We start from the raw sequence: 26008 nt of genomic DNA, 5'->3' as shown, positions 1-26008 counted from the left end.
GGAGAAGCAGATTACAGTCTCTAGCAAATATCTCTCATTTTCAATAACAATCTTTTTTATTGCTCCAAGTCCTATTATTTTGGTTCTGTAACAAGATTTTCACATTAATTTTTGCATCATGAATTTCTAAACTATCCCAATTTTGGTTACAAGAACAAAAAGAAAAATTTAAATATTAACATTTAAAATATTTCACAGATATCTCTTAAAGATAATTGGATTTTATCATGTGTTGATATCTGGGTTATCTATTTGAATTCATGAAAATCTGGGTTATGAACTATGTGACAGTATTCAGACTTCAGTTTCATGACTAGTTATATTTTAAAAGTACTGAAAGGGCTATGAATAATTATATGTCAACAAACTGGACAATCCAGAAAATGGATGAATTCCTAGAAACATACAATCTACCAAGACTGAATCATGAAGAAATAAAAATCTGAACACACCCATCACTGTACCCACAGGAAATTGAATCATTAATCAAAAACCTCCCAATAAGTAAAAGATGGTCCCAATAAGGACCAGATGGATTCATGAGTGAATTCTACCACACATTTAAAGAAATAATATCAATCCTTAAATTCTTCCAATAGTGAACACTTTCACAGTCATATCATGAGGCCAGCATCCCCCTCATACAAAAACCAAACAAGGACACTATAAGAAAAGACAATTACAAGCCAATATACCTCTGATAAACATAGCATAAATGCAAAAATCCACAGCAAAATATTAGCAAACTATATTCAACAACTGATCACATACCACGATCAAGTGGGATTTATCTTGGGATGCAAGGATGGTTCAACATCTACAATTTAATCAACTGTGTGTGATACACCATATTAACAAAATGAAGGATAAATCCATCATAATAGCAGATGTAGAAGAAGCACTTGACAAAATTAAAAACCCATTCATGATTAAAAAAACCTCTCAAAAAAGTGGGTACAGAGTAGATGTACTACAGTATAATAAAGGCTGCATATGACAAGCTCATAGTCAATAACTACTTAACAGTGACAAATGATTAAGAACAAGATCTCTCTAAGATCAAGAATAAAACAAGGATGCCCACTCTTGCCACTTTTATCCAACACAGAGCTGAAGTTCAAGCAAATAAAAAATAAAAGAAGTAAAACTGTCTCTGTTTGCAGAAGACAAGTTTACCTGTGAACAACATAGATTCGAACTGCATGAGATCACTTATATGTGAATTCTTTTCAATAAGAACCAACTACTGTAATACACAATCTGTGGTTGATTGAAGCCATGGATATGGAAGGCTGACTATAAAGTTATACTCAGATTTTCAACTCTGCAAATGGCACCCAAACCCACTCATTGTTCAAGAGTCAACTGTAGAAAACTCTAAAGAATATACCAAAAAAACTGTTAGAATAAACAAATTTAGTAAAGTTATAGGTATAAAAACAATATATAAAAATCTACTGCATTTCTATGCACTAACAACAAACTATCAGAAAGGGAAATTAAGAAAATCATCCCACTAAGTAAAGTCAAGTTGCTCAGTCACATTTGACTCTTTGCAACCCCATGGACTATATAGTCCATGGAATTCTCCAGGCCAGAATACTGGAGTGGGTAGCCTGTCCCTTCTCCAGCGGATCTTCCCAACCCAGGAATTGAACCAGGGTCTCCTGCATTGCAGGTGGATTCTTTACCAATTGATTCTTTACCAACTATCAGGGAAGCTACTAGTAACAAACTATCAGAAAGAGAAATTAAGAAAACCATACAGGTCAATACAAAAAACCAAGTAATCCAATTAAAAATAGGCAGAGAATTGAATAGACTTTTTCCCAAAGACGACACACAAATGGCCAATAGGTACCTAAAAAAGGGCTCTACATCACTAATCACTAGGGAAATGCAAATTAGTATCATCTCACATCTGTGAGAATGGTTAGTATCAAAAAGACAAGAAATAACAAATGTTGACAAGGATGTGCAGAAAAGGGAACCCTGTGCATTACTGGTAGAAATGTAAATCGGTGGAACAACTATGGAAAACAATATGGAGATTCCTAAAAAAATTAAAAATAGAACTACCATATGATCCAGCAATTCCACTTCTATTACACACTGGAAGGAAACTTAATCACTATCTCAAAAAGATATCTTATACCCCCATGTTCACTGGAGCATTATGTACAGTAGCCAAGACATGGAAACAATCTAATTGTAAATTAACAGATAAAAGGATAAAAAAAATATGGCCTATATGTATATGTAAGTATGTATAAGGATTGCCAGAAGAAATATCAACCTCAGATACGCAGATGATACCACTTTAATGGCAGAAAATGACGAGGAACTAAGTGCCTTTTGATGAAAGTGAAAGAGGGGAGTGAAAAGGCTGGCTTACAATTCAACATTCAAAAAACTAAGATCAGGGTATCTGGTCCTATCACTTCATGGCAAATAGATAGGGACAATGTAGAAACAATGTCAGATTTCATTTTCCAGGGCTCCAAAATCACTGTGGATGGTGACTGCAGCCACAAAATTAGAAGATGCTTTGCTCCTTGGAAGAATAGCTATGACAAACCTCAACAGTGTATTAAAAAGCAGAGACATCACTTTGCTAACAAAGATCCGTAGAGTCAAAGCCATGGTTTTTCCAATAGTCATGTATGGATGTGAGAGTTGGACCATAAAGAAAACTAAACACTGAAGAATTGACACTTTTGAACTGTGGTGCCAGAGAGCTCTTCAGAGTCCCCTGGACAGCAAGAAGATAGAACCAGTCAATCCTAAAGGAAATCAACCCTGAATATTTATTGGAAGGACTGATTATGAAGCTGAAGCTCCAATACTCTGGCCACCTGATGCGAAGAGCTGACTCACTGGCAAAGACCCTGATGCTGGGAAAAATTGAGGGCAAGAGGAGAAGGGGGTGACAGAGGATGAGATGGTTGGATGGCATCACTGACTCAACGGACGTGAGTTTGAGCAAACTCAGGGAGATAGCTATCAACAGAGAAGCCTGACGTGCTGCAGTTCACGGAGTTGCAAAGAGTCAGACATGACTGAGCAACTGAACAACAAATATGTATTAGACAAACACACAGATGAACGGATAAAGAAAATAAGGTGTGTGTGTATACATATTTATTATACACACACATATTATATATACAATTACATACACACAATAGAATATTATTCATTTAAAAGAAGGAAGAAATCCTAGGACTTAAGACTCCACACTTCCAATGCAGGGGGCATGGATTTGATCCCTGGTTGGGGAACTCCCGCATGACACATGGTCAAATAAACAAAAGGAAATCCTGCCATTTGTGACAACATGGATGGATCTTGAGGGCATCATGCTAAATTAAATAAGTCAGACAAAGACAAATGCTGTATAATCTCATATACATGTGGAATCCAAAACAAAACAAAAAGAGTAACTGAACTCATAGATACAGAAAGATTGGTGGTTGCCAGAGGCTGGCAAAAAGGGTACAAAAGGGTTGGTTCAAAAGGTACAAACTTCTAGTTATAAGATAAAATCCTGGGTATATGATGTACACCATGCTAACTATAGTTAACAATACAGTACCGAATATTAAAAAGTTGTTGAGAGAGCAGATATAAAAAGTATAATTCATTTAAAACTACTAAAAGAAATTCATATTAGAAAAATAAGATAATGGGTCCATCATGGAACAAAATATTCCATGTTGTGAAACTAATAAGGAAAAAGGGAAATATTAAGTTTTAAAAGACTAGGAAGAATCCACACAATTTCACAGTACACCTACTTACATGGCATAATAAACTCCTGTGAGAAGCTGCACCATAAATTCGGGATCCAACACTATTCGACCACAGAGTTCTTTCCACTGTTTTTCATGTTGCCGTGGAAACCCACTCACACAAACCCTAGGAAAATACATTATTTAAGTGTGATTTGCTGATTCATTAAATAAAATATTTTTGTGTTCATAAGTTCACATATTCAACACTTACTGAAATATTTTTTAAGTACTTGTTATGTGTCAGTCACTATCATGGGTCTATGCATACAGTTGTAAATAGGTAAAAAGATAAAAAAAAAAATCTATGCTCTCACAAAACACACATTCTAGTGGACTATAGCAATAAAAGCAATGAAAAAGTGAAAGTTGCTCTTTGTGACCCCACAGACTATAGCCCACCAGGCTCCTCTGTTCATGGAATTCTCCAGGCAAGAATACTTGAGTGGGTAGCCATTCTCTTCACCAGGGGATCTTCCTAACCCAGGGATCAAACCTGGGTCTCCTGAATTATAGGTAGATTCTTTACTATCTGAACCACCAGGCAAGCCCTCAAGCAACAACTTTTCTCAAATAGGTATCTCTTTCATAATTCTCCTTCTCCCTCTTCACAAAAGAAATGCATAACTTTCACACGTCCCAAATATTATCAGGATGGATTAATGGATGATACAGAACTCTCAAAACAAATTTAAAGTGTCATAAACGATCCTCTATTTTCCATCTCATTAAAATATGCTTCCAGAAAAGTTATGTTTAATAATTAGCAGAGATGTTATATACCTCTATTATTTTAATAAATTAATTTATCAGAATAACTGCAATGGTGAGTTCAGAAGAAATTTTTTAGTGTTTAGTGCATTTTGGTCTCTGGAAATATTTTTATATTTTTAATTTACATATTTTCTTTGTGGCAGAGGTTTATAATTAGTTGATCAATAAAAGACCTTTAAGTATAACAGCACTATATTAGGATAAAATTTATGTGGATAAAGTGCAATACACATTCCATTTTAAGGAGAAAGACTACTAAAGAAAGACTATTTTTCATTTATTCCATATATGGATGATGGTATCATGGTATCAATTAGATCACTGTGTATTTACATTATATACATTAAAAATAGCAATTAACAATTATTTGTTTTATTATGTTAATATTTACATGCTGGAAATCATATAAAAAAGAATAAAAAATTTAAATGTTAACTTAAAAATGTATAAAGGCTATCAAGTTTTTCAAAATTCATTAGGGGACACGTGAGTAAAAGTTTGAGGATGGAGATCAGCCCTGGGATTTCTTTGGAAGGAATGATGCTAAAGCTGAAACTCCAGTACTTTGGCCACCTCATGCGAAGAGTTGACTCATTGGAAAAGACTCTGATGCTGGGAGGGATTGGGGACAGGAGGAGAAGGGGACGACAGAGGATGAGATGGCTGGATGGCATCACTGACTCGATGGACGTGAGTCTCAGTGAACTCCAGGAGTTGGTGATGGACAGGGAGGCCTGGCGTGCTGCGATTCATGGGGTCACAAAGAGTCAGACATGACTGAGCGACTGAACAGAACTGAACTGAAACTCTATCATCATTTGTTATTAAGGAACTCTGTAAGATGCCATACTAAATGTTACCAATTAGAGATATAGCAAATTTGTTTAATTGAGCCAAAAATAGTCATCTATAAATAAATTGATCTGTAGATATGCAGTAAGTGCTTAAACAATATACTCTCTTGATAAGAACATCTAGGTTAGAATAGTTACATGTATACGTATGGCTGAGCTCCTTCACTGTTCACCTGAAACTATCACACTGTCTGTTAATCAGCTATACCCCAATACAAAATAAAAAGTTTAAAAAAAACAAACAACATGTAGATTAGAGACAAGAATTCTGTTAGTCATTAATCTTGTTTTTATACACGAGTGGAAATAATACACTTTAAAATAATCTACAAATTTATAAATCAAATTAACAGCTAATTTAGACTGGCCTACCTCCAATTAGCAAAAGTGAGTTTTGTTATAAATAGGACCACAGTTTCTTCTCAGTAATACACCAGTATGAACCTGTGCAAAGCATTTGTAGTAGTGGCTGGGGGTGGGGCATGTGGGGCTGATCCTCATGATACCTTCCTGGTATTCACACCCTGTGTCATCCCCTCCTCTTGAGCATGGGTGGAACCTGTGATTTGCTTGTAACATGGAAAAGGTGATACCATTTTCATGCATACATGTACATGATTATGTGATTATATTACATAAGACTGTAGTGCATCGTCTCTTATTCCTCTGCTTTGAAGAAGTGAGCTGCCATGCTGTAGGCTGCCTAAATTGGGAGGCTCACATGGCAAGGAACTGACACTGGCCTTCAGCAGACAGTCCATATGAAATTGAAGCCCTTAGTCCTACAACTATAGGAACTGAATTCTGCCAAGATAAGTGCATAATTCCTCAAATGAACCTCAGATATGATGGCAACTCCAGTGGACATCTTAACTGCAGCTTGTAATACCCTAAGCAGAAGCCCCAGCTAAGTGACACTTAGATTTCTGACCCACAGAAAACTGAAATAATAAATGTATGCTATTTTAAGCAACTAAATTCATAGCAATTTGTTATGAAGCAATAGAAAAACTAACATAGCATTTAACTTTCAGGGGGTAGAGAAGGCTTACCCTTTTTATTTGTGCTTCCTCAAATAAAAATCAACTGGGCAGGATAAACTGAGTGTTCCTTCTATAATTAAAATTCCCCTCCTCTGTCTCCAAACCAATTTATATTAATTTTTTTTCAATAGCGGAAATAAAAATTTTAGCCCAGGTCTATTCATATTATTAGACATTCTGGTTTGGTAACGATTAGAATATACAACTATAAATGAGACATACACATAATTGATGCTAATCTTATCCAAAGAAGAGACAGTTATTTGTGGGATACAGAAAGGAAAAAGTTCACATTTCTTTACTTTCTCTATACAGAAGACTATTTATTCAAAACACTCGAAGTGACTTATAAAAACTGGCATCCAGGCAGTGATCAAGTATACCAATAAACCACCTTGAACCTAAATCATCTTGGCTTAGCTTGATGCTGAGCTACAAAGTACTTCTTTAATACCGAAGTACTTTCAAGAAATCATGATGTATGAGGAATGATAGAAAATTCCTATAGGAATATAAGTTTCCTGAGTTTTGTTTACTGCTGTATCACCAGGGGTTAGAACAGTGCCTACCAGCGAGAATGTGCTCAATAAAAATGTATGAAATAATGATAAGTATTCTGCTTACCTGGAGCCCATTCGGCAAAGAGACTGGTAAGATGAAGCAGGCATATACACGATAGCAGAATTATAACATAACATGAGAAAACTCAGGACTTCAAACCTAGAAAAAACAAAAACAAGGAGAAAAAGATTACAAATAATTATTTCTACTTACAGATTGTAGTAAATGATTTCTTTGTTGGATGGTTATAACAACAATGCCTTAATATTGATTTTCATTATTTCTCAATCAGATCATTGTAATATCCTCCTCAATAATTTCCCTATTTCCATTTGCCTTATTAAAGGTCAGAGTACTTGCTGCCATCTATATTTTCTTCCTCAAAAATCCCCTATCATGCTTGAATAGGTCTTTACGATGAGTAAAGTCAATAGTGACAGACTATTAATCTACTGTTACTATTAATCTACTGTTACTATTGACTGCATCGTAAAGACCAAACTCATCAAGGCATACAAGGTCCTTTAAAAATCCACCCTCAACCTACCTCTCCAACCTTATTTCCCTCCACTGTCTACCACATACACCATGATATTATAACAGTTTTCTTATATCATTCCATGAAAAATGCCATAATCTTTCATAATACCTTGCCTTTTTTTTTTTTTTTTTTTTACTGATGTTACCCTTTCTTACTACAACACTTTTCACTTGGAAAACTCCTACTAAAAGGTTTCAAATCCTGGCTCAAATTTTAATTTCAGACATAAAGACATTCTTAATTCTCCCAACTAAAATAAACAAAAACTGTTCACCTGTATAGCTCTAATACACTATTTATCCCGCTAAATCAGTTCTCTGTCTCTACCTCTGTTTTATCCATTCAGTAATAAGCAACTTTAGGACAGAGACCCTAATTTACTCATCTCTAACTCTAGTGTCAGACACGGTGTTTAAAACATTATTATTGCTCAATTAATTTTTATTGAATGAATAAATGAATGCTTTCTTAATCTGTACAATAACTAACAAAGTGGCTCCTAAGCCTGAATGCACATTATAGTTATTTAAGGACATTCTGGAATAATATATTCCATGTCTCAACACAGACTGACCCAATTAGAATCTCTGAGGGCAGGACCCAGGAACACAGTACTTCTAAAAAGCTTGCCATAGGTGGTGAAGAGTATATTGAAAGTCTTTGTGCTACTTCTGAAATATTTTTTTTAAGTCAGAAATTATTTCAAAATGAAAAGTTAAAAACTGAGTTCAAAGTATGACACAGAAGCAGTTCACATCTTCAGATCCTTTCTCCTTCTCTATGCTGCTAGGTTCACTGAAGATTTATTTTCTGAAACTGAAGACTTATTTTCTGAAAGGATAAAAGAGAAGTTTCTACCAGGGAACCACCAAGCACAAGTGTGGTTTGGGTTGGAGTGGGGAGGATGGGAAGTTACTGAAAATAGAAAACTTAAGTAAAATGGGTCTTACTGGATACTGATACCTCAAGTTTTCCTTCCCCACTTGGCCATCAGAATGCTAGCAGCCCTCTGGTTAAGAAACTAGAAGAGTTTTCTTTAGAGAATTTGACCACCCTAAGAGTAAAGACTTAAAAATATGGACTTGGGAAGTTCACCAAATGAATGGCCCAGTGAGAAATTGTGAAGTTCATACTCAATGAGCCCCTACCAACATGGTCATAGCTTCTCATTTTTAAAAATTCCCTGCTCTTACACATAAGTATGGAAAAATGGATTATCAGACATCTGATGAACTTCATTAATAGGAAAATGAGGTCAAAATAAAGAAACAGGGGCAGGGGAACACAATTTGGGGGATATAATAAACATAAAAGAGAAAACAATAACTTTAAATAAAGCAAATTATCATTAATATTCTAAAAAAAGAGATGCTGTTTCAAAAATTAAAAAACAACAAAAATCCAAATATGAACTATTTTAAAAGACCATTCAGAATGTACAAAATATGATACATTTTGTCCATATCTTTAAGTCTTTCCTCTTAGGGTGGTCAAATTCTATTCCAGATATACAAAATATGATGACAGAAATTAAAAACTCAGGAACAGAACTGGTGGATGAAGTTGAGGAAATATCATAGAAAGTGAAGCCAAAGGAAAAAGATATGGCAAATGGAAGAGGAAAGAGTACCACAACAAGAGCTCCAAATAAAAGCTCCACAAGAAAGACAATAAAAGACCAAATAAATAAAGGACAAATAATAAAAGACTAGATAAGATGGAGAGGCTAAACTAATTAACAAAAAATAATTAAGCAAAGTTCCCGGTCTGAAGGACATGAGTTTCCAAATCAAAAAGGCCCATGTACTGCTCAGCACAAACAGGAAATAAACCCACACCAAGAAATATCACATGGAATTTCAGAATACTAGGAACAAAGAATGAGGATCTAGGGTGCAAGAAACGGTGGATCCATCCACACAGGAAAAAGACAAAGGGAATTCCCAGGGTAACAGTGAGGGGAAATACCAAGATAAGAAGTATACACCAGGCAAAGAGGGAAACACAGTCCAGATTGCAGTAAGTCAAAAAAGGCTCTGGGAGCTCCTTTATCAGGAAGATAAAATTGAGAAAATAACTGGTATAAACAAAGTTTTGGAAGGCTATGTAGACAACCGATAGAAAATTTACAGGGCTAAATTTACAAAGCACATAGTAAACAAAGAAAACAAAAGGTCAAAGATGAACTTCAAGGAAAACAAAAAGATAAGCAGGAGAGGAAAAGTAACCAGTCACAAAGCTCAGCTCTGAACAGTTCTGATGAGCAATGTTCATTCAAGGGGTTTCCCTGGTGGTCCAGTGGTTAAAGACTCCACAGTCCCAATGCAGGGGGCATGGGTTAAATCCCTGGTTGGGGAACTAAGATTCTGCATGCTGTACAGCACGGCCAAAAAAAAAAAAAAAAAAAAATCATTCATAATAATGAGAAATTTAAATAATGAATTCTCCAGAATTACAAGATAACTATACTGAGAAGAAAGGACGAGAGAGCTAACAACCTAGTTTTATCTTTCATAGAGATAAGTTATTAGATAATGCCCCAAAGTGAAAAATTTTTAAAGCAGTAAATTACTACGAAGATGGTAAATATTAACAGCAAGATTTTTCAACCTCAGCACTATGGACATTTTGGCCTAGATAAGTGACTGTTGTGGGGCCCGGCCCAGGCGTGGTAGGATGCTGAACAGCACCCTGACTTTTACACTTGAGATGCTTGTAGCAGTCTTCCCTCCCACTTAGTTGTGACAATCAAACAAGTCTCCAGATGCTGACAAATGTTCACTGAAGAGGCAGAAGTGCCCTGGTTGAGAACCACTGGTTAAAAGTTGTTACATCTAGGAAAGGAGAGTGGAAGGGACAGGGAGACAGAGACTGCAGTTTTTTGTAATAAACTCTAGAACTAATACATGTTTAACTTGGAAAAAAAAAAGTGTGTATTTCTGACATAGCTGACTGTACAAAAAAGTAAAACATATAGCAAAAACAACAGCACAATGAAATACCATTTTTCATACTCACTAAGAACAGATATAATAAAAAAGATGGAAAAAAAAAAAAGAGTAGGTAAAGATGTTGAGAAACTGGAACTATCATACATTGCTGGTGGGACTGCCAAATGGTACACAATTCTGGAAAACAATATGTCTCTTCTTATACCAAACGTGAACCAAAGTAATTATAGCTAACTATTAAGTCTAAATTAACAATTTTAACATCTACAGTTTTGATTATTACCGGTTTTGTGCAGTGAATGTTTCCCTCTGAGGATGAAGATCACTGTAAACAACCCTGATGAGATCATGCTGACATAATGCCCCTTCTGTCAAGGCCATGGATCCAATCGTGGAGGGCTATAAAAATAAGGTAAAGTATGAGATTGTGTCTTTAAAATAAAATAAAAATCTGTAACGTGAGAACATTTAATTCTGCTTCAACAAAAGGCAGTTTCAGACCATTTCTTCTTCTCTTTCAAAACCTCTTCAATTTTTCAATTATATATGTTCTATAGCTCCTTTTAAAACATATATACAATATATAAAACTAAAAATACACTGCTTTGGTTTTTGATATATTATGGAATGAATCTATATTTAGGACACAGAATAAGAAAAGTTGCTTAAAAGAATAATAATTAATTTGTTTGTTTCCAGAACTCAGAGCACTCTTGGGGACTATACATTCAAACCCAGAGGTTTGTCTAACTTCAGGGAGGCTGGTACTCTCATTAATCTTACATTAAGAAAGCAAGGTGTTGGAAGTTATAATTGTGTAATACAAACAAGAATAAATACTATGATCAAAAGTCTCTTTAACAGTGACATAATTGATTTCATGTTTCTACAGTTCAGTTCAATTCAGTTGCTCAGTCGTGTCCGACTCTTTGCGACCCCATGAATCGCAGCACGCCAGGCCTCCCTGTCCATCACCAACTCCCAGAGTTCATCCAGACTCACGTCCATCGAGTCAGTGATGCCATCCAGCCATCTCATCCTCTGTCGTCCCCTTCTCCTCCTGTCCCCAATCCCTCCCAGCATCAGAGTCTTTCAATTTGTAAATGTCTCACTATCCTCCATTTTATTTTATAACTTGATACACAGAACACTGTTAAAATCTAATGTTTAGAAATGTTCTATGCTAAAATCAGCCTTGGTTAAGTAAGAGGCATTCTAATGAAAAACAAAGTCCCAGGGGAATTAATTAAAAAATAAACAGCTGCATTGAGCTATGAAGCAACTAGATACTGCTTGCTGTTAAGAAAAGTGAATCTAATTTTTAGACTACTAGTGAATTAGTTAATTTAAATGCTTTCCTCACAACTTAATGCACTAAAGGGCCAACAGACAAGAAGCTTGATTTATGACATATATCCTTAAAGAGAGCAGGCAGGAGTTCAGGTCAATAGGAGCCATCTACCTACATAATTATCAGTGTTCTCACAATCTTCAACCAAATAAATACTGGAAAAATCAGAAGTGTAAGGTTATTGAATATCTAGAATGCATCAATCAGACTACTTTAAATGGAAATAAAATAATTACTGTGTTAATATTCTTCTAAGTAGTTATTTTCCTAAAAAATAATAAAAAGTAAATCAATCTAACATAGATCATTTCTAATTAATATAGATGACTTAAAAAATTTAAAGGAACATTTCTAAAAATTCATATAATAAAAAAGACCAGCGATGATATTGGTAGAAGAATAAAAAATAAACCAGAACTAGAGGAAAACTGTCCAATAATTAATTTCTATCTCTCCTGACAACAGCTCAGCTTTATATCACTAATAACAAACATCTACATTTAAAGAAACAAATCCGTAAAGATGTGTTAGGAATAATTTATCTCTAGTAAGAAACTGACTTTTGCTCAATATATTGATAATTTTTAAAAATTTTACCTCTCCAATCTTACTTACCTCATGATATATTGACGGCTTGGATAAGGAAGGGATGGTAAAAGACAGAACTTTATTGTTTCCATCTTTATCAGCAATTTCCTATGGTAGGAAAATGAAATAGTCACACAACTCTATTAAAAGAAATAATAATTGCTTTCTTAATTTAACAAATATATAATTGGCAATTGAGGAAGACTTTTAGAAATGGTAATAAAAATATTATTACCCTTCTGTATCTTTAACCAATTAGCCAATTTGTACACTTTGGTAGTTGAAGTCCTTTGGGAGACATTGAGAGATATAATAATACAGTTAATCAAAAATACCATGACAGTAAAGATATGAAATAGGCACACATATAAATCCTCATGATAAATTTGCAGGACAGCCATGGAGATTACAAGTAATCACATCTTTTAGTAGAAACTAGGTGAGTGGCAACCCACTCCAGTATTCTTGCCTGGAGAATCCCAGGGACAGAGGAGCCTAGTGGGCTGCCGTCTATGGGGTCGCACAGAGTCAGACACTACTGAAGCGACTTAGCAGGAGCAGCAGCAGCTGAGTTTAAAAGATTAATGGAAAGATAACACAGACGATTAGCATAGCCCTGGCCCTAGGATGACATGCAAATTTGTGAAGTGTTCCACATTTTTGGAATAGGAGAAAATATTTGCAAATGATGTTACAGATAAAATATACAAAAGCTCATACAACTCAAGAACAAAAAAACAAACAACCCAATTGAAAAAAGGGAAGACCTTAATAGACATGTCTCCAGTGAAGACATACAGATGGCCAGTAGGCACATGAAAAGATGCTGGAAGTGCAAGTGAAAGTGCAAGTCACTCAGTTGTATCTGACTCTTTGCGACTCCATGGACTGCAGTCCATGGAATTCTTCAGGCCAGAATACTCAAGTAGGTAGCCTTTCCCTTCTCCAGGGGATCTTCCCAATCCAGGGATCGAACCCAGGTCTCCGGCATTGCAGGCAGATTCTTTATCAGCTGAGCCACAAGGGAAGCCAAAGAATACTGGAGTGGGTAGCCTATTCCTTCTCCAGCAGATCTTCACAACCCAGGAATCAAACCAGGGTCTCCTGCATTGCAGGTGGATTCTTTACCAACTGAGCTATCAGGGAAGCCTCAACATCATTAATTTTAGAGAAACGCAAATCAAAACTACAATGAGGTACTACCTCACACCAGTCAGAATGGTCATCATTAAAAAGTCTACAAATAACAAATGCTGGAGAGGGTATGGAGAAAATGGAACCCTTCTACACTGTTGGTGGGAATGTAAGTTAGTAAAGCCACTACAGAAAATAGTATAGAGGTTCCTCAGAAAACTAAAAATAGAATTCCCATATAAAAGATTAAAATTAAAGGTCTTAGCCAAGACAGCTACACTTATTAAAAGAAAATCTTACAATTATTCAGTAATAAATTAATGACCTGAAATAAGCTACATATTAACATAATTATATGGTACTAGTCCAAGTGATTAATCATAAGTTCATACTTAATAGTTTTTACTGAACTACAGAAACATCCCTGTGGTTTTTAAAAAGCATTTTATCTTTCACTGAAAAAGTCATGGCATTCATTTCTACAGTCGTTGGCACCTCCAGTCTTCTACAGCTATCAGTAAAAACCTGCCTACAGACACCAGCAATTAAGAGGGGTGAAATGCCCCTCCTGCACCAATCCTTTTGTCTATTGTCTTATTTTAATCTGTTTCTTTTAAAACCATATTAGTATACATGACTGGCATAAAATCCAGAGAGAGACTACCCTTAGTAGACCTAGAAGGAAGGTGGTCAGAGAGATGAGTGGTTGTACAGCATAAAAGGAAGAAACAACAATAAAAAACAACTATCATCACCAAAACACAAACCCAAAAGAACTTTTTTCCTTGAGAACCAGTTTCTGAGTTTAACATGTCACAGGAGAGTATCAGTCACATGTGAACAAAGGCTATACCTCTAATTTTGGCAGGAAAGTGGTTTAAAAATCCCTAGAGAAATCATTTACCCACTCTGTAGTCAAACTAGTTACCACATCTGAGCCACAGTGTCTCAGAGAAAGTCTATACTAAGATCAATGGGCCTGATTTAAGTTAGGTGATAAAATTTTAATTTTTATCCCTAAATTTCAAATTAAGTCAAATACTTTTGATTTTTATCCATGTATATCTGTGGAGAAGGTGTTGGCTACTGTAGCAAGGGAGAAGTGCTGGGGTGAGAAAAGAAGAAAAAAGAGAAATGAATACACGAAAGAAATCCAGGGTGGTAAGAAAAACTGAGAACCACAGAGATGAAAGAACAAAGATATTAAGGGAATTAAAAGATGACAGAAACCCGAGGTTACATTTATGATACATAATTGAGTGTTTTTAAAATAGTACACTATTTTTAAGATACCAAAAGATAATTAAATCATAGCACCAACAAGTACTGTCAAGAACTTGTTAGGCATCCCCAAATTTTTTGCTTCATTTGTTCCACCACTGAAGTTTATTATACCAAACAATACAAATAACTTACATCAATAAACATTTACTAAGTGCCTGTGCTAAGCACTAGAGACATGATGATAGATAAAACAAAATTTCCTATTTTCAAAGAAAAATCAGGCAAGGTAGCAAAGTAATTTTATACCTACACCAGCTTTTCATTAAAACAACTCACCTTTAATTATGAGACCACTTCTATTACTACTACTACTTATAATAATAGTGGTAAACATTCAATAAACACCTCAGGCAACACACTGGGTACTTCTAATCGCTTTTAATACTACTATCAATGTTTTATTTGTTTTACAAATGAGGCAACTGAAATCAAGGTATGAATTAACTTGCTTAAATTTAAAATAGCCAGCAAGTGGCAGGGCCTATTTTTAAACAAAATACAAGTGACTTCAAAGGCCAGGTTTCTTCCTTCAGATTTCAATGATGGAAATGCTCTTTAATGATTTTTAAAGAGATAATGCTTAAGAGAAATGGGTACTGGTGCAAAAGAATATTTTTTGTAGACTCAAATGTTTTGTGAGGTACTTTAGTTGAGGTACCTCTCATCTACAAACATAGTTTTATTATGCAAAGTGTTTGTTTACAGGGAATACACAGAATACTAGGATTCAAGGGGCTGGAATTTCAACACCAATGTTCTAAACGGGACACCATGAGAAAAAAAACAACCAGAATGTTTAAGGTACCTAAGAATTCCTTAAAAGAAAACAATTTCATGAACAATACAGTATCAGATACATAATGTTTTATCAAATGATTATTAAAAATAAATTTAAAAATTTTTAATGTAAGGCATTACAAATATTAGTCAATTTAAAAATCAGAAAAATAAGCCATAAGTAATTTTATCAATTATAATAGTTTCACCTACTTTATAAAACGCATTACTAGCATACACTGAACACCTATGTACTCAATTTAATTAATTCAAATAAGTTATTCAACAGACATTTAAATTTCTTTTCCTCTAACTATTCTGTATTATTTCAGAAGACTTAAAAAAATATATTTGACATTTTCCAAACTATTACTTTCCACTTACCAAATTGTAAATTCCTAACAGAAGTGCTTCAATGCAACCATTACTCTGTCTGTCTCGGCTAACTGTAAGCCGTAAATAAACCCACATCAATTCTGGCAAGAACTGCAGTGTGAACCTCTTAAGTCGAACTTCAGAGCTACGATAGAGCTCAAACAGCTGGTGGCAGACAGGCTCCAGGAGCTAAAAAGAAAATAAAGTGCATCAGCTATTTCTATTCTTTTGGCTGTATTTTTTTACACATATATTTGTATTTTAAAAATAAATTATATGTTAATTTTTGCTTATTCGAAATCAGTGCAACCAAAACCTCAATCTCTATTTACACAGAGACGACACATTGAACTGACCAATTCTGTAACTATAAGAAGTCCTTCATGCCCATATAATATCAACATCTCTTTCAACACACTGTACTATTTAACTTCTTAGATAATCAGTCCTTTAATATACTAGTTTACAGTTAGTGAGTTTCTTTTTCTGTTCTTACCAACCCTTACAATCTTCCATTTTTAAATTCTGATTGGAAGAAAAGAATGTCAAATGATATTGTCGGAAATAAACTTAAAATTTCAACTTTCAGTTCAGTTCAGTTGTTCAGTCGTGTCCAACTCTTTGCGACCCCATGGACTGCAGCATACCAGGCTTCCCTGTCCATCACCAACTCCCAGAGCTTGCTCAAATTCATGTCCATCAAGTTGGTGATGCCATCCAACCATCTCATCCTCTGTCGTCCCCTTCTCCTCCTGCCTTCAATCTTTCCCAGCATCAGGGTCTTTTCAAATGAGTCAGTTCTTTGCATCAGGTGGCCAAAGTACTGGAACTTCAGTTTCAGCATCAGACCTTCCGAAGAATATTCAGGACTGATTTCTTTTAGTATTTACTGGTTTGATCTCCTTGCTGTTCGAAGGATTCTCAAGAGTCTTTTTCAACACCATAGCTCAAAAGCATCAATTCTTCAGAGCTCAGCTTTCTTTATGGTCCAACTCTCACACACATACATGACTATGGGAAAAACTATCTTTGACTAGATAGACCTTTGTTGGCAAAGTAATGTCTCTGTTTTTTAATATGTTGTCTAGGTTGGTCATAGCTTGTCTTCCAAGGAGCAAGCATCTTTTAATTTCATGGCTGCAGTCACCATCTGCAGTGATTTTGGAGCCCAAGAAAATAAAGTCTGTCATTGTTTCCACTGTTCCCCCATCTATTTGCCATGAAGTGATGGGACCAGATGCCATGATCTTAGTTTTTGAATGATGAATTTTAAACCAGCTTTTCCACTCTCCTCTTTCAGTTTAATCAAGAGGCTCTTTAGTTCTCCTTTGCTTTCTACCATAAGGGTGGTGTCATCTGCATCTCTGAGGTTATTGATATTTCTCCCTGAAATACTGAATCTCAACTTTAGATTATGATTTAAACAAATTATATACCACTTAGTAGATAAAGGCACTTTGCAATACATAATATTTGGACATCTAAAATGCTAGTGAATATTTTAAATCAGTTCAGTTCAGTCGCTCAGCCGTGTCCCACTCTTTGTGACCCCATGATCTGCAGCACGCCAGGCTTCCCTGTCCAACGCCAACTCCCGGAGCTTACTCAAACTCATGTCCATTGAGTTGGTGATGCCATCCAACCATCTCATCCTCTGTTGTCCCCTTCTCCTCCTGCCCTCAATCTTTCCCAGCATCAGGGTCTTTTCAAATGAGTCAGCTCTTCACATCAGGTGGCCAAAGTATTGGAGTTTCAGCTTCAACATCAGTCCTGCCAATGAACACCCAGGACTGATCTCCTTTAGGATGGACTGGTTGGATCTCCTTGTAGTCCAAGGGACTCTCAAGGTTGTCTCCAACACCATAGTTCAAAAGCATCAATTCTTCTGCGCTCAGCTTTCTTTATAGTCCAACTCTCACATCCATACATGACTACTGGAAAAACCATAGCCTTGACTAGACGGACCTTTGTTGGCAAAGTAACGTCTCTGCTTTTTAATATGCTGTCTAGGTTGGTCATCTGCATATCTGAGGTTATTGATATTTCTCCTGGCAATCTTGATTCCAGCTTGTGCTTCTTTCAGCCCAGCATTTCTCATGATGTACTCTGCACAGAAGTTAAATAAACAGGGCGACAATATACAGCCTTGACGTACTCCTTTTCCTATTTGGAACCAGTCATTGTTCCATGTCCAGTTCTAACTGTTGCTTCCTGACCTGCATATAGGTTTCTCAAGAGGCAGGTCAGGTGGTCTGGTATTCCCATCTCTTTCAGAATTTTCCAGTTTCTTGTGATCCACACAAAGGCTTTGGCATAGTCAATAAAGCAGAAATAGATGTTTTTCTGGAACTCTCTTGCTTTTTCCATGATCCAGCGGGTGCTGGCAATTTGATCTCTAGTTCCTCTGCCTTTTCTAAAACCAGCTTCAACATGTGGAAGTTTGTGGTTCATGTATTACTGAAGCCTGGCTTGGAGAATTTTGAGCATTACTTTACTAGCATGTGAGATGAGTGCAACTGTGTGGTAGTCTGAGCATTTTTTGGCATTGCCTTTCTTTGGGATTGGAATGAAAACTGACCTTTTCATTTAAAGACATATAAGTAAAATAGATTACTTTTATATTTTAAGACTGACTTAAGTCTTGCTAATTGTATTTACTGGAAAGACTTTGAAACGGAGGAAATATATAGAAATAGCTTTTCCAATGTTTAACTTGATAATTTTTCATATAATATCACAAAATATGACATAAGGAACTTTATAATCTTAAGAAGAAAATGAGCAGTTTAAATAAACCTCTTCCTTCCTCCTAAACTTGTACTGTTAATTTAGAATGGTGTTGCTTGAATAACTTCACAAAACTGCTAGACTATACAAAACTGCCTATGATCTTAAAATGCAGATAAAACACTGAGAGGAAACTATAAAATAATGTTTAAATTGAAATTTAACACCAGTTTTTGTTTTTTAAAAAATTTTTATTGGAGTATAGCTGATTTACAAGGTTGTATTAGTTTGAGGTATATAGCACAGTGAATCAGTTACACATATATATATACCCACTCTTTTTATTTTGCTGAATCCTTTTCTTGTATTTATTAACCATCTAAAATTTAAAGAGGGCCTACATCATTCAAACTGTAAGATTTAGGAAGTAGCTTCATGGTTTAAGAAGGATGAAACATACGATCTTGGCCCTTGGAAGTTCTCACAGAACTGTATTTAAATCAATTTGTTAAAGTTTGACAGACCTAAGGGATAAGCTTTGGCTTCCTTGGTGGCTCGGAAGGTAAAGAATCTGCCTGCAGTGTGGGAGACCCAATCCCTGGGTTAGGAAGGTCCCCTGGAGAAGGGAGTGGCTACCCACTCCAGTATTCTGGAGTTTTGTAAGACAGAGGAGCCAGGTGGGCTATAGTCCATGGGGTCACAAAGAGTCAGACATGACTGACTGACATGACTGAGTGACTGACTAAAGGATGAGCTTAGGTGTAATAGTGGAAAAAAATTACTGGACTAAGTCAAAGGTATCATTTAACATACTAAAGGAGGAGTATTCACTGTTAATGGTTGTCATGAGAGACATTCTTCAAATTAGACATTTTAACAAAATATCCACTATTTTTTAGATTCTTTTCTCATATTGGTCATTACAGAATTATTGAGTAGGGTTCCCTGTGTTATACAGTAAGTCCATATTAGTTATCTATTTTACATATAATAATGTAATAGTAGCTTTAAAAAAAGGAATAATTCAATAATTTATACACTTCTATTCTAAATGATAATATATATACACCCTTGTAAAACTGCTTGAATGTAGATATATATGTTTCTAATAATCTAACATTTCAGAATAAAGTCATTACTTTCACAATAGTAAATTCAAGTCAACAAATCCTATATTGATTGTACAGTTAATATTATTCAGATGACTTAAGCTTAACTCTTAAGAACTCTAAAGCTAAAAAAAATTTACATACTTTATAGTCTACTAACCACCAAATGCTTTATATGAAATCACTATCACAGGATTTAACATCTTAAAAAAATGCCAACTCTCCCCTTACACTGAAGTCTAGACCAGTCAGACAATTTGTCCAAGGTCACAGAAATTAGTGGTGGAGAAAGACACCAGAATTCAGATCTTTTGACACAGATGATGTTTTCACTATACGACTCTTCTTATACCAGAAAGGAGGTGGAGGAAGAGGTGAGGATTGCTTAATTTCAAGCAGTACAGTCTATGCAGTGCCAATAATGAAGTAATGAACTTTTGAAAATGGCCAACTGCTGGTAACTTTTTAAAGTACTGAATACATTCAGCTCTTTAGGGGAATTAAACATTGTTGCCTTCATAAATTTATGTATTAAAAATATATGTCCATGTTTTAAATCTACTTTCCTCTTTAGTAAGACTCTAAAATTGCCTTCTGTAAATTTCATTGGCTGTGGTACTATTATGATTTGTCTATGTTATAAAGACCTTATTTCCTGTCCTCAGTAGCAAGTACATTAGCATGTAGAGACTGTATTTTAATAAGCACTGCAAAGAAATATAGATTAACCAAAATTAGTACTTTTTTGTTTAAAAGGAGGGCAGGGGAGTGACTGGCAATCCAGTAAATTTTCAGATACCACTGCAAATAAGACTATTAAAAACTTGCCAATGTACTGTTAAAATCTTTAATTCCAAGCATATGTATCATGCTATCATGTTCTCAGTTTCTCAGAATCAGAAATGACCTCCCCACAGAATTTGAAAAAGAGAAAGGTGCTTCCCTGGCAGTTCCCGTGGTCAGGACTCTATGCTTTCACTGCCAAGGGCCTGGGTTTAATCTGTGGCTGGGGAACTAAGATCCCACATGCCATGTGGCACAGCATATAAATACGTAAATAAATAGACAGAAATATAGGTAGATAGGGTTTCCCTGGTGGCTCAGATGGTAAAGAATCCTCTTGCCAATATAGGAGATGCAGGTTCAATCCATGGGTTAGGAAGATCCCCTGGAGAAGGGGATGACAACCCACTCCAGTATTCTTTCCTGGAGAACCCCATGGACAGAGGAGCCTGGTGGGCTATAGTCCATGGGGTTGCAAAGAGTCAGACACAACTGAGCAACTAACACATACTTAAATGGTGCTATCACCTACAGCAAAAGATGTTAAGAATAATTTACACTTTCCTCAAACTTAGCAAATAGTTTTGACATGATAATTACTAAGAGGCATGCCATAGGATGAATGCATTGAGAGCCGTTTGGGTGGAATAATGGAGACTGAATCCAAATATGAGTGGGTAATGAAAAAATATGAGGAGAGGAAATGAGCACAAGTAGGCAGAGGCTGAACAGGAATACTATAAAGTTCACTGGGAAGGAGGACAGAAAAATGGTGTAGATAATAAAATAGGAGGCAAATCAAGGAAGGTTTTTTAAAAATAGAATATTGTCGTTTATCATATTCCTTTCATCAAGAAAGGAAAAAAAATCGACAGAAGAAAAAGAGCTGGCAATTGCAGGAGCAATCTTTGAGGTGGTTAGAGAAGATGAGATCCAGGCCCAAGTGGAAGAGATAGTTTTTGATACAATCTGAGACACTTCATCCACTAAATAGCAGAAATAGCAGGAGAGTCTGACTAGAGATGCTGGCAGAGCGGCAGAGTTGAGTAGGAAAATAGTTTCCAACTATTTCCTTCTTTTATAACGACATAGAAAGTAAACTGAAAATGAGGAAGGGTGATAAGTGTGAGGAAAAAGAAGGAATAAAATGAACAGTGGGAAAGTGTACAATGAAATATGCTCATTTTTAATTTTCAGTCCTGCCTTTAAGTGGAGAAAGTCAACAAAACTGTTTTCTCCAGGTACGCTGAGTTGCTCAGGTACAGGCATGAAGTAGATGGATGGGTAGATTTTATCCAGTGTTGAGATTTTGCCCAAAAAAAATGAATTAAGGGAATGAGAAGCAAAGAAGCTGAGAATGTGTGCAAGGAAATGACTATAATGATGGACCATGAAAATGTAGCTAAGAAAAGAGGGAAGTGAGACATCTGCAGGGAGGCAGAAGAATAATTAAATCATAAAGAAGCAGTAGGGTCAATGGTTTTCTGGAAGCAGAAGAAGCAGAACTGCTGCAGTGACTAAGGGATCTGGAAGGAGGGAAAGCAGAAAAAGTAACATGTTGGTCTAGAGATTAAACAAGTTATAGTACAGGTTGGCCATGATATGGAATATTAAACTTCTACAGGAATTTCCTGGCAGTCCAGTGATTAGAACTTGGCCAAGGAATTCCCTCCATGTATTTCACTATTCTTCTAATCAATATTTACTAGTGATAAAATACTACATTCTAGGGAATTAACATACATACATATATATATATATAAACAGGTATAAAAATATATAACCCCTGCCCATGAAGAACTTACAATTTAAAAATAAAGCATAAAACAAATATATTTTAATAAGCAAAGCTTCATGTTAAGACAAAACAAGGGAATACATACATTCAATATTCACACAGAATTCTGAAAACTCCTGACCAAGAAAGATATGCATATGTGTCCCTTATCATACCTAAAGTTACAAAACATTCAAAAATACACAGCAAGAGAAAAAGAAGCAAATGAGTCCTGCGGTTGCTGCTACAAATAGCAACAGATGCAAGCCCAACTGAGAGCCAATCCAAGTTTAGGAGATAGGAAAGAAAGAGGTCAATAAGCAAGCTTTTAGTGATAGGACAAAAATGAAGATGCACTTTAAGTTAAGCTGCTGGTTAGGAGATGATTACCTGAACTTCTTCAAACTCACTCCAGTACACAGCAGAGGCACTCTTGGAGGCTGTATCTGGGAAGATAAGAAGCTACTTTCCTGTGTGTTCCTTTCATTTCATTTTAAAGCATACATGAATCCAGTGGTGATAAAACTGTATGTCATACTATTATGTTAATGGAAAGGTAATGTGTGTATTTTGCATAAGTTAACATATAGAGTCAATAGCTGCACTTTTTTCCCCCTTCTAGCACAAGGCTAAACAACAGCAAACTCTTTTTCTAAGTTTATTTATTGTGATTATTTAGGCTTTCTCTGGTCATTTTCAAGCTAAGTTTACTAGCAGCAGCATTTCACATTACCAGTTTGACTGAATTCTCTAATTAGAGTGATTACACAGAGTTCTATATTGTCAATAGAAGGACTGCAAACAAATAAATCTCAAACCGTGTATGGCTAAAATTTAGATTCCAGGAAAGGAAACATTCCAAAATAGGAAACAGAGTAAAGTTTCAAATTAAATAAATACTCTCCTAAGATGGTGGTCACTCAAACCAAGAATCAAAATGTATTGTCCTCAACCATAACAAATTTAATCAAAACATTAAAAAACATGGAGAGGGGGGTCATGGGGAAAGCCAAAGCAACTATCAGAATGAAAAACAGCAGAAAGAAAGTTTTCCAGTCCCATTGGAAGGATTAAACAAAACTTAAAGAAAACTACAAAACTTACATATATGTGTTTTAGTACACGTATTTCTTATGTAGTACAATAAAATCATTTTTCTTATAAACTGTCCTACCTCATTATTTGAGTCTTGAATAACTTTATAGAGGGCTGGTACCAGTGTTTTTTTCCGGTGTAAAGTTGCCGCATAATTGGTGATCTGAGTGTCAGGTAATGCCTAAAACAAAAATCAAAGGAAACTTAAAGTGAACTTAATATTTGAGAAGTCAAAAACTTAAATTTATGAGTCCTTCTCAAAAAGATTTATAACAGAGTCAACTAAGTAAAAAATAATTAATACATGAAATAACCATGAGCTAATAAAACAAATAAATTAGGATGTTATACAATTCTTCTAACTAGTCAACCATGAGAAATGATTAGAAATCACGTATTACACAAGCTTTGCTGAAATGAATCACTTTAGTCTAAAAAAAAACAGTGTGGGATAACTTCAATTCCTGTATTTTATTTTCACAAAACACATATATCTATAGTGTTAATAAATTATACAGTTTTTAGTCAAATTAATGAGTGATTTTTAATCACAGGAAATAAAAATATAAGGCACAAATTTGATTTCTGTGCCTTATTAAAGCTTGGAGGCTTCCCTTCTTTTATTGAATATATCTTAAAATTTATATATTACCTTATCAATCCTAACAACTAGATTCATTTTTACATATTATCTTCTGGCCATAATTCACATTTGTTGTTGTTGCTGAGTTGCTAAGTCATGTCTGACTGTTTGTGACCCCATGTACTCTGCAGCACAGCAGGCTTCCCTGTCCTTCACTATCTCCCACATTTGTTCAAACTCATGTCCACTGAGTCGGTAAAGTCATCCAACCATCTCTGTTGCTCCTTTCTCCTCTTGCCCTCCATCTTTCCCAGCATCAGGGTCTTTTGCAATTATTCACATTAGTGTCTTTTTAAAGAGGTTTAATTACAGAAACAAGTTATTTCATATATTGCCATTCCCACTTTATAACTTTTGTTTCAGTTTCTCCATGAACATATATACACTGAATTACAACATACAAATCATATAACACATTCTCATCCTCAATGCAATTTACCTTGAATTCTGATAACCATTCTTCCACAACACCACGTTCAGATCCCAGCATCTTCTTCTACCTTCTATTCCTCTTTTCTGGAAGAAAAAAAAAAAAGCACTGAATTTGAGGACAGTGTTACTTACAGAAACTATCAAAGTAAATGATGTGTGCCTTTCATTTAAGGAGAAACTCATCTAGTGCATATTTTAGATAAGGAGGCTTACTTTTAGACTGCCTTCCTGGAAGTAGCTTCAGTCATGTCTGACTCTTTGCAACCCATGGACTGAAGTCTGCCAGACTCCTCTGTCCATGGAATTCTCCAGGCAAGAATACTCGAGTGGGTTGCCATGCCCCACTCCAGGGGACCTTCCCGTCCCAAAGACCGACCTGTGTCTCCTGCAGCTCCTGCATCGCAGGTGGATTCTTTACTGCTGAGCCACTGGGCAAGCTCCAGTTTCAGACTAGTGTTCAATTAAAACAAAACTGTTTATAAAGAAATAAGTTCTATCTTTAACGATATGTTTGAAACCTAATTTCCTAATGCTTTTATATTTTCCCCAACAACTATATTCCAAAGTAACAAAAGCTAGTTTACTAAGTAAAATCAAACTGCATATTACCCAAGACAAATGTACAGTCCATGCCTAGTGTGTGTGTTTAGTCGTTCAGTTGTGTCCGACTCTTGTGACCCCACAGACTGTAACCTTCCAGGCTCCTGTGTCCATGGGATTCTCCAGGCAAGAATACTGGAGTCGGTTGCCATTTCCTTTTCCAGGGGATCTTCCCAACCCAGGAATCGAACCCAGGTCTCCTGCATTACAGGCAGATTCTTTACTGACTGAACTAAAGGGAAGCCTTGCTTTTACCAAATATACAACTGGAATAAGTTATACATAATAGAATAAACAATGGGACAGATTTTTACAAAGGTAAAAAAGTTAGAAATCAAGGGTCATATATGTACAGCAAAATGATGATAAACATACACATATATACACACTATACAAAATAAGGCCATTGAAGAAGGTAGATTTATGTTTTCTAAAATGGAAAAATGTCCAGGTAGAAAAAGCAAGTTGTATAATAGTATATAAGTTATAATTCCATCAAAAATTATATAAATGTGAAAAGCTGGGAGGAAAAATATATAAACTACTCAGTGTTTACCTCTGAGGGAAGGATTAACTGAGGATATTCTAGTTGTCTAATTCTGAATTACAAAAATGTAACAATACATATGTATTATTTTTTAAGTGAGGCAGACAACAAAGATTTGGGGTTTTTAATTTATGACTCAAAAGGGTAACCAAAAGAAAAAAGAAATTTCTTGAGCAGGGAGGGAAATGTCTCCAAAGCAACTGAAATGAAAGTTCCTTTACTAAAAAGAAAATATTTCCTGAATGTGTAACATTTCATAATAAATTTCTAT

At 35.5% G+C, this 26008-nt stretch overlaps 1 protein-coding gene and 1 non-coding gene across 11 annotated transcripts in view; one reads left to right on the top strand and one right to left on the bottom strand.

Moving 5' to 3' along the window:
* The window catches only part of HYCC2 (hyccin PI4KA lipid kinase complex subunit 2), a 65037-nt gene that overhangs the window by 16665 nt on the left and 22364 nt on the right, over positions 1 to 26008 (bottom strand). For 6 of the 10 annotated variants that reach the window (XM_086346185.1, XM_086346202.1, XM_086346175.1 and 3 more), the window contains exons 4-10: positions 24598 to 24674; positions 23595 to 23696; positions 16034 to 16213; positions 12482 to 12562; positions 10799 to 10914; positions 7087 to 7182; positions 3802 to 3918 (exon numbers count right to left, since the gene is read on the bottom strand). In XM_086346185.1, coding sequence (XP_086202311.1) covers positions 3802 to 3918; positions 7087 to 7182; positions 10799 to 10914; positions 12482 to 12562; positions 16034 to 16213; positions 23595 to 23696; positions 24598 to 24648 — 743 coding nt within the window. In that variant the 5' untranslated portion in view covers positions 24649 to 24674. Of the gene's footprint in view, positions 1 to 3801; positions 3919 to 7086; positions 7183 to 10798; positions 10915 to 12481; positions 12563 to 16033; positions 16214 to 22810; positions 22867 to 23594; positions 23697 to 24597; positions 24675 to 26008 lie in introns of all 10 variants that reach the window. The other 4 variants (XM_086346224.1, XM_086346212.1, XM_086346220.1 and 1 more) reach the window with 1 other exon arrangement.
* LOC147378040 (U6 spliceosomal RNA) lies at positions 13012 to 13116 on the top strand. The gene has a single exon (XR_015153650.1). It is a non-coding gene; the product is annotated as a U6 spliceosomal RNA (small nuclear RNA).

This window comes from Bos grunniens, chromosome 2 (genome assembly GCF_055505025.1).
Source record: "Bos grunniens cultivar Pamir isolate PY7600 chromosome 2, Bosgru_T2T1.0, whole genome shotgun sequence".
Taxonomy (NCBI): domain Eukaryota; kingdom Metazoa; phylum Chordata; class Mammalia; order Artiodactyla; family Bovidae; genus Bos; species Bos grunniens.
This window is presented reverse-complemented; position numbering and strand designations above follow the sequence as displayed.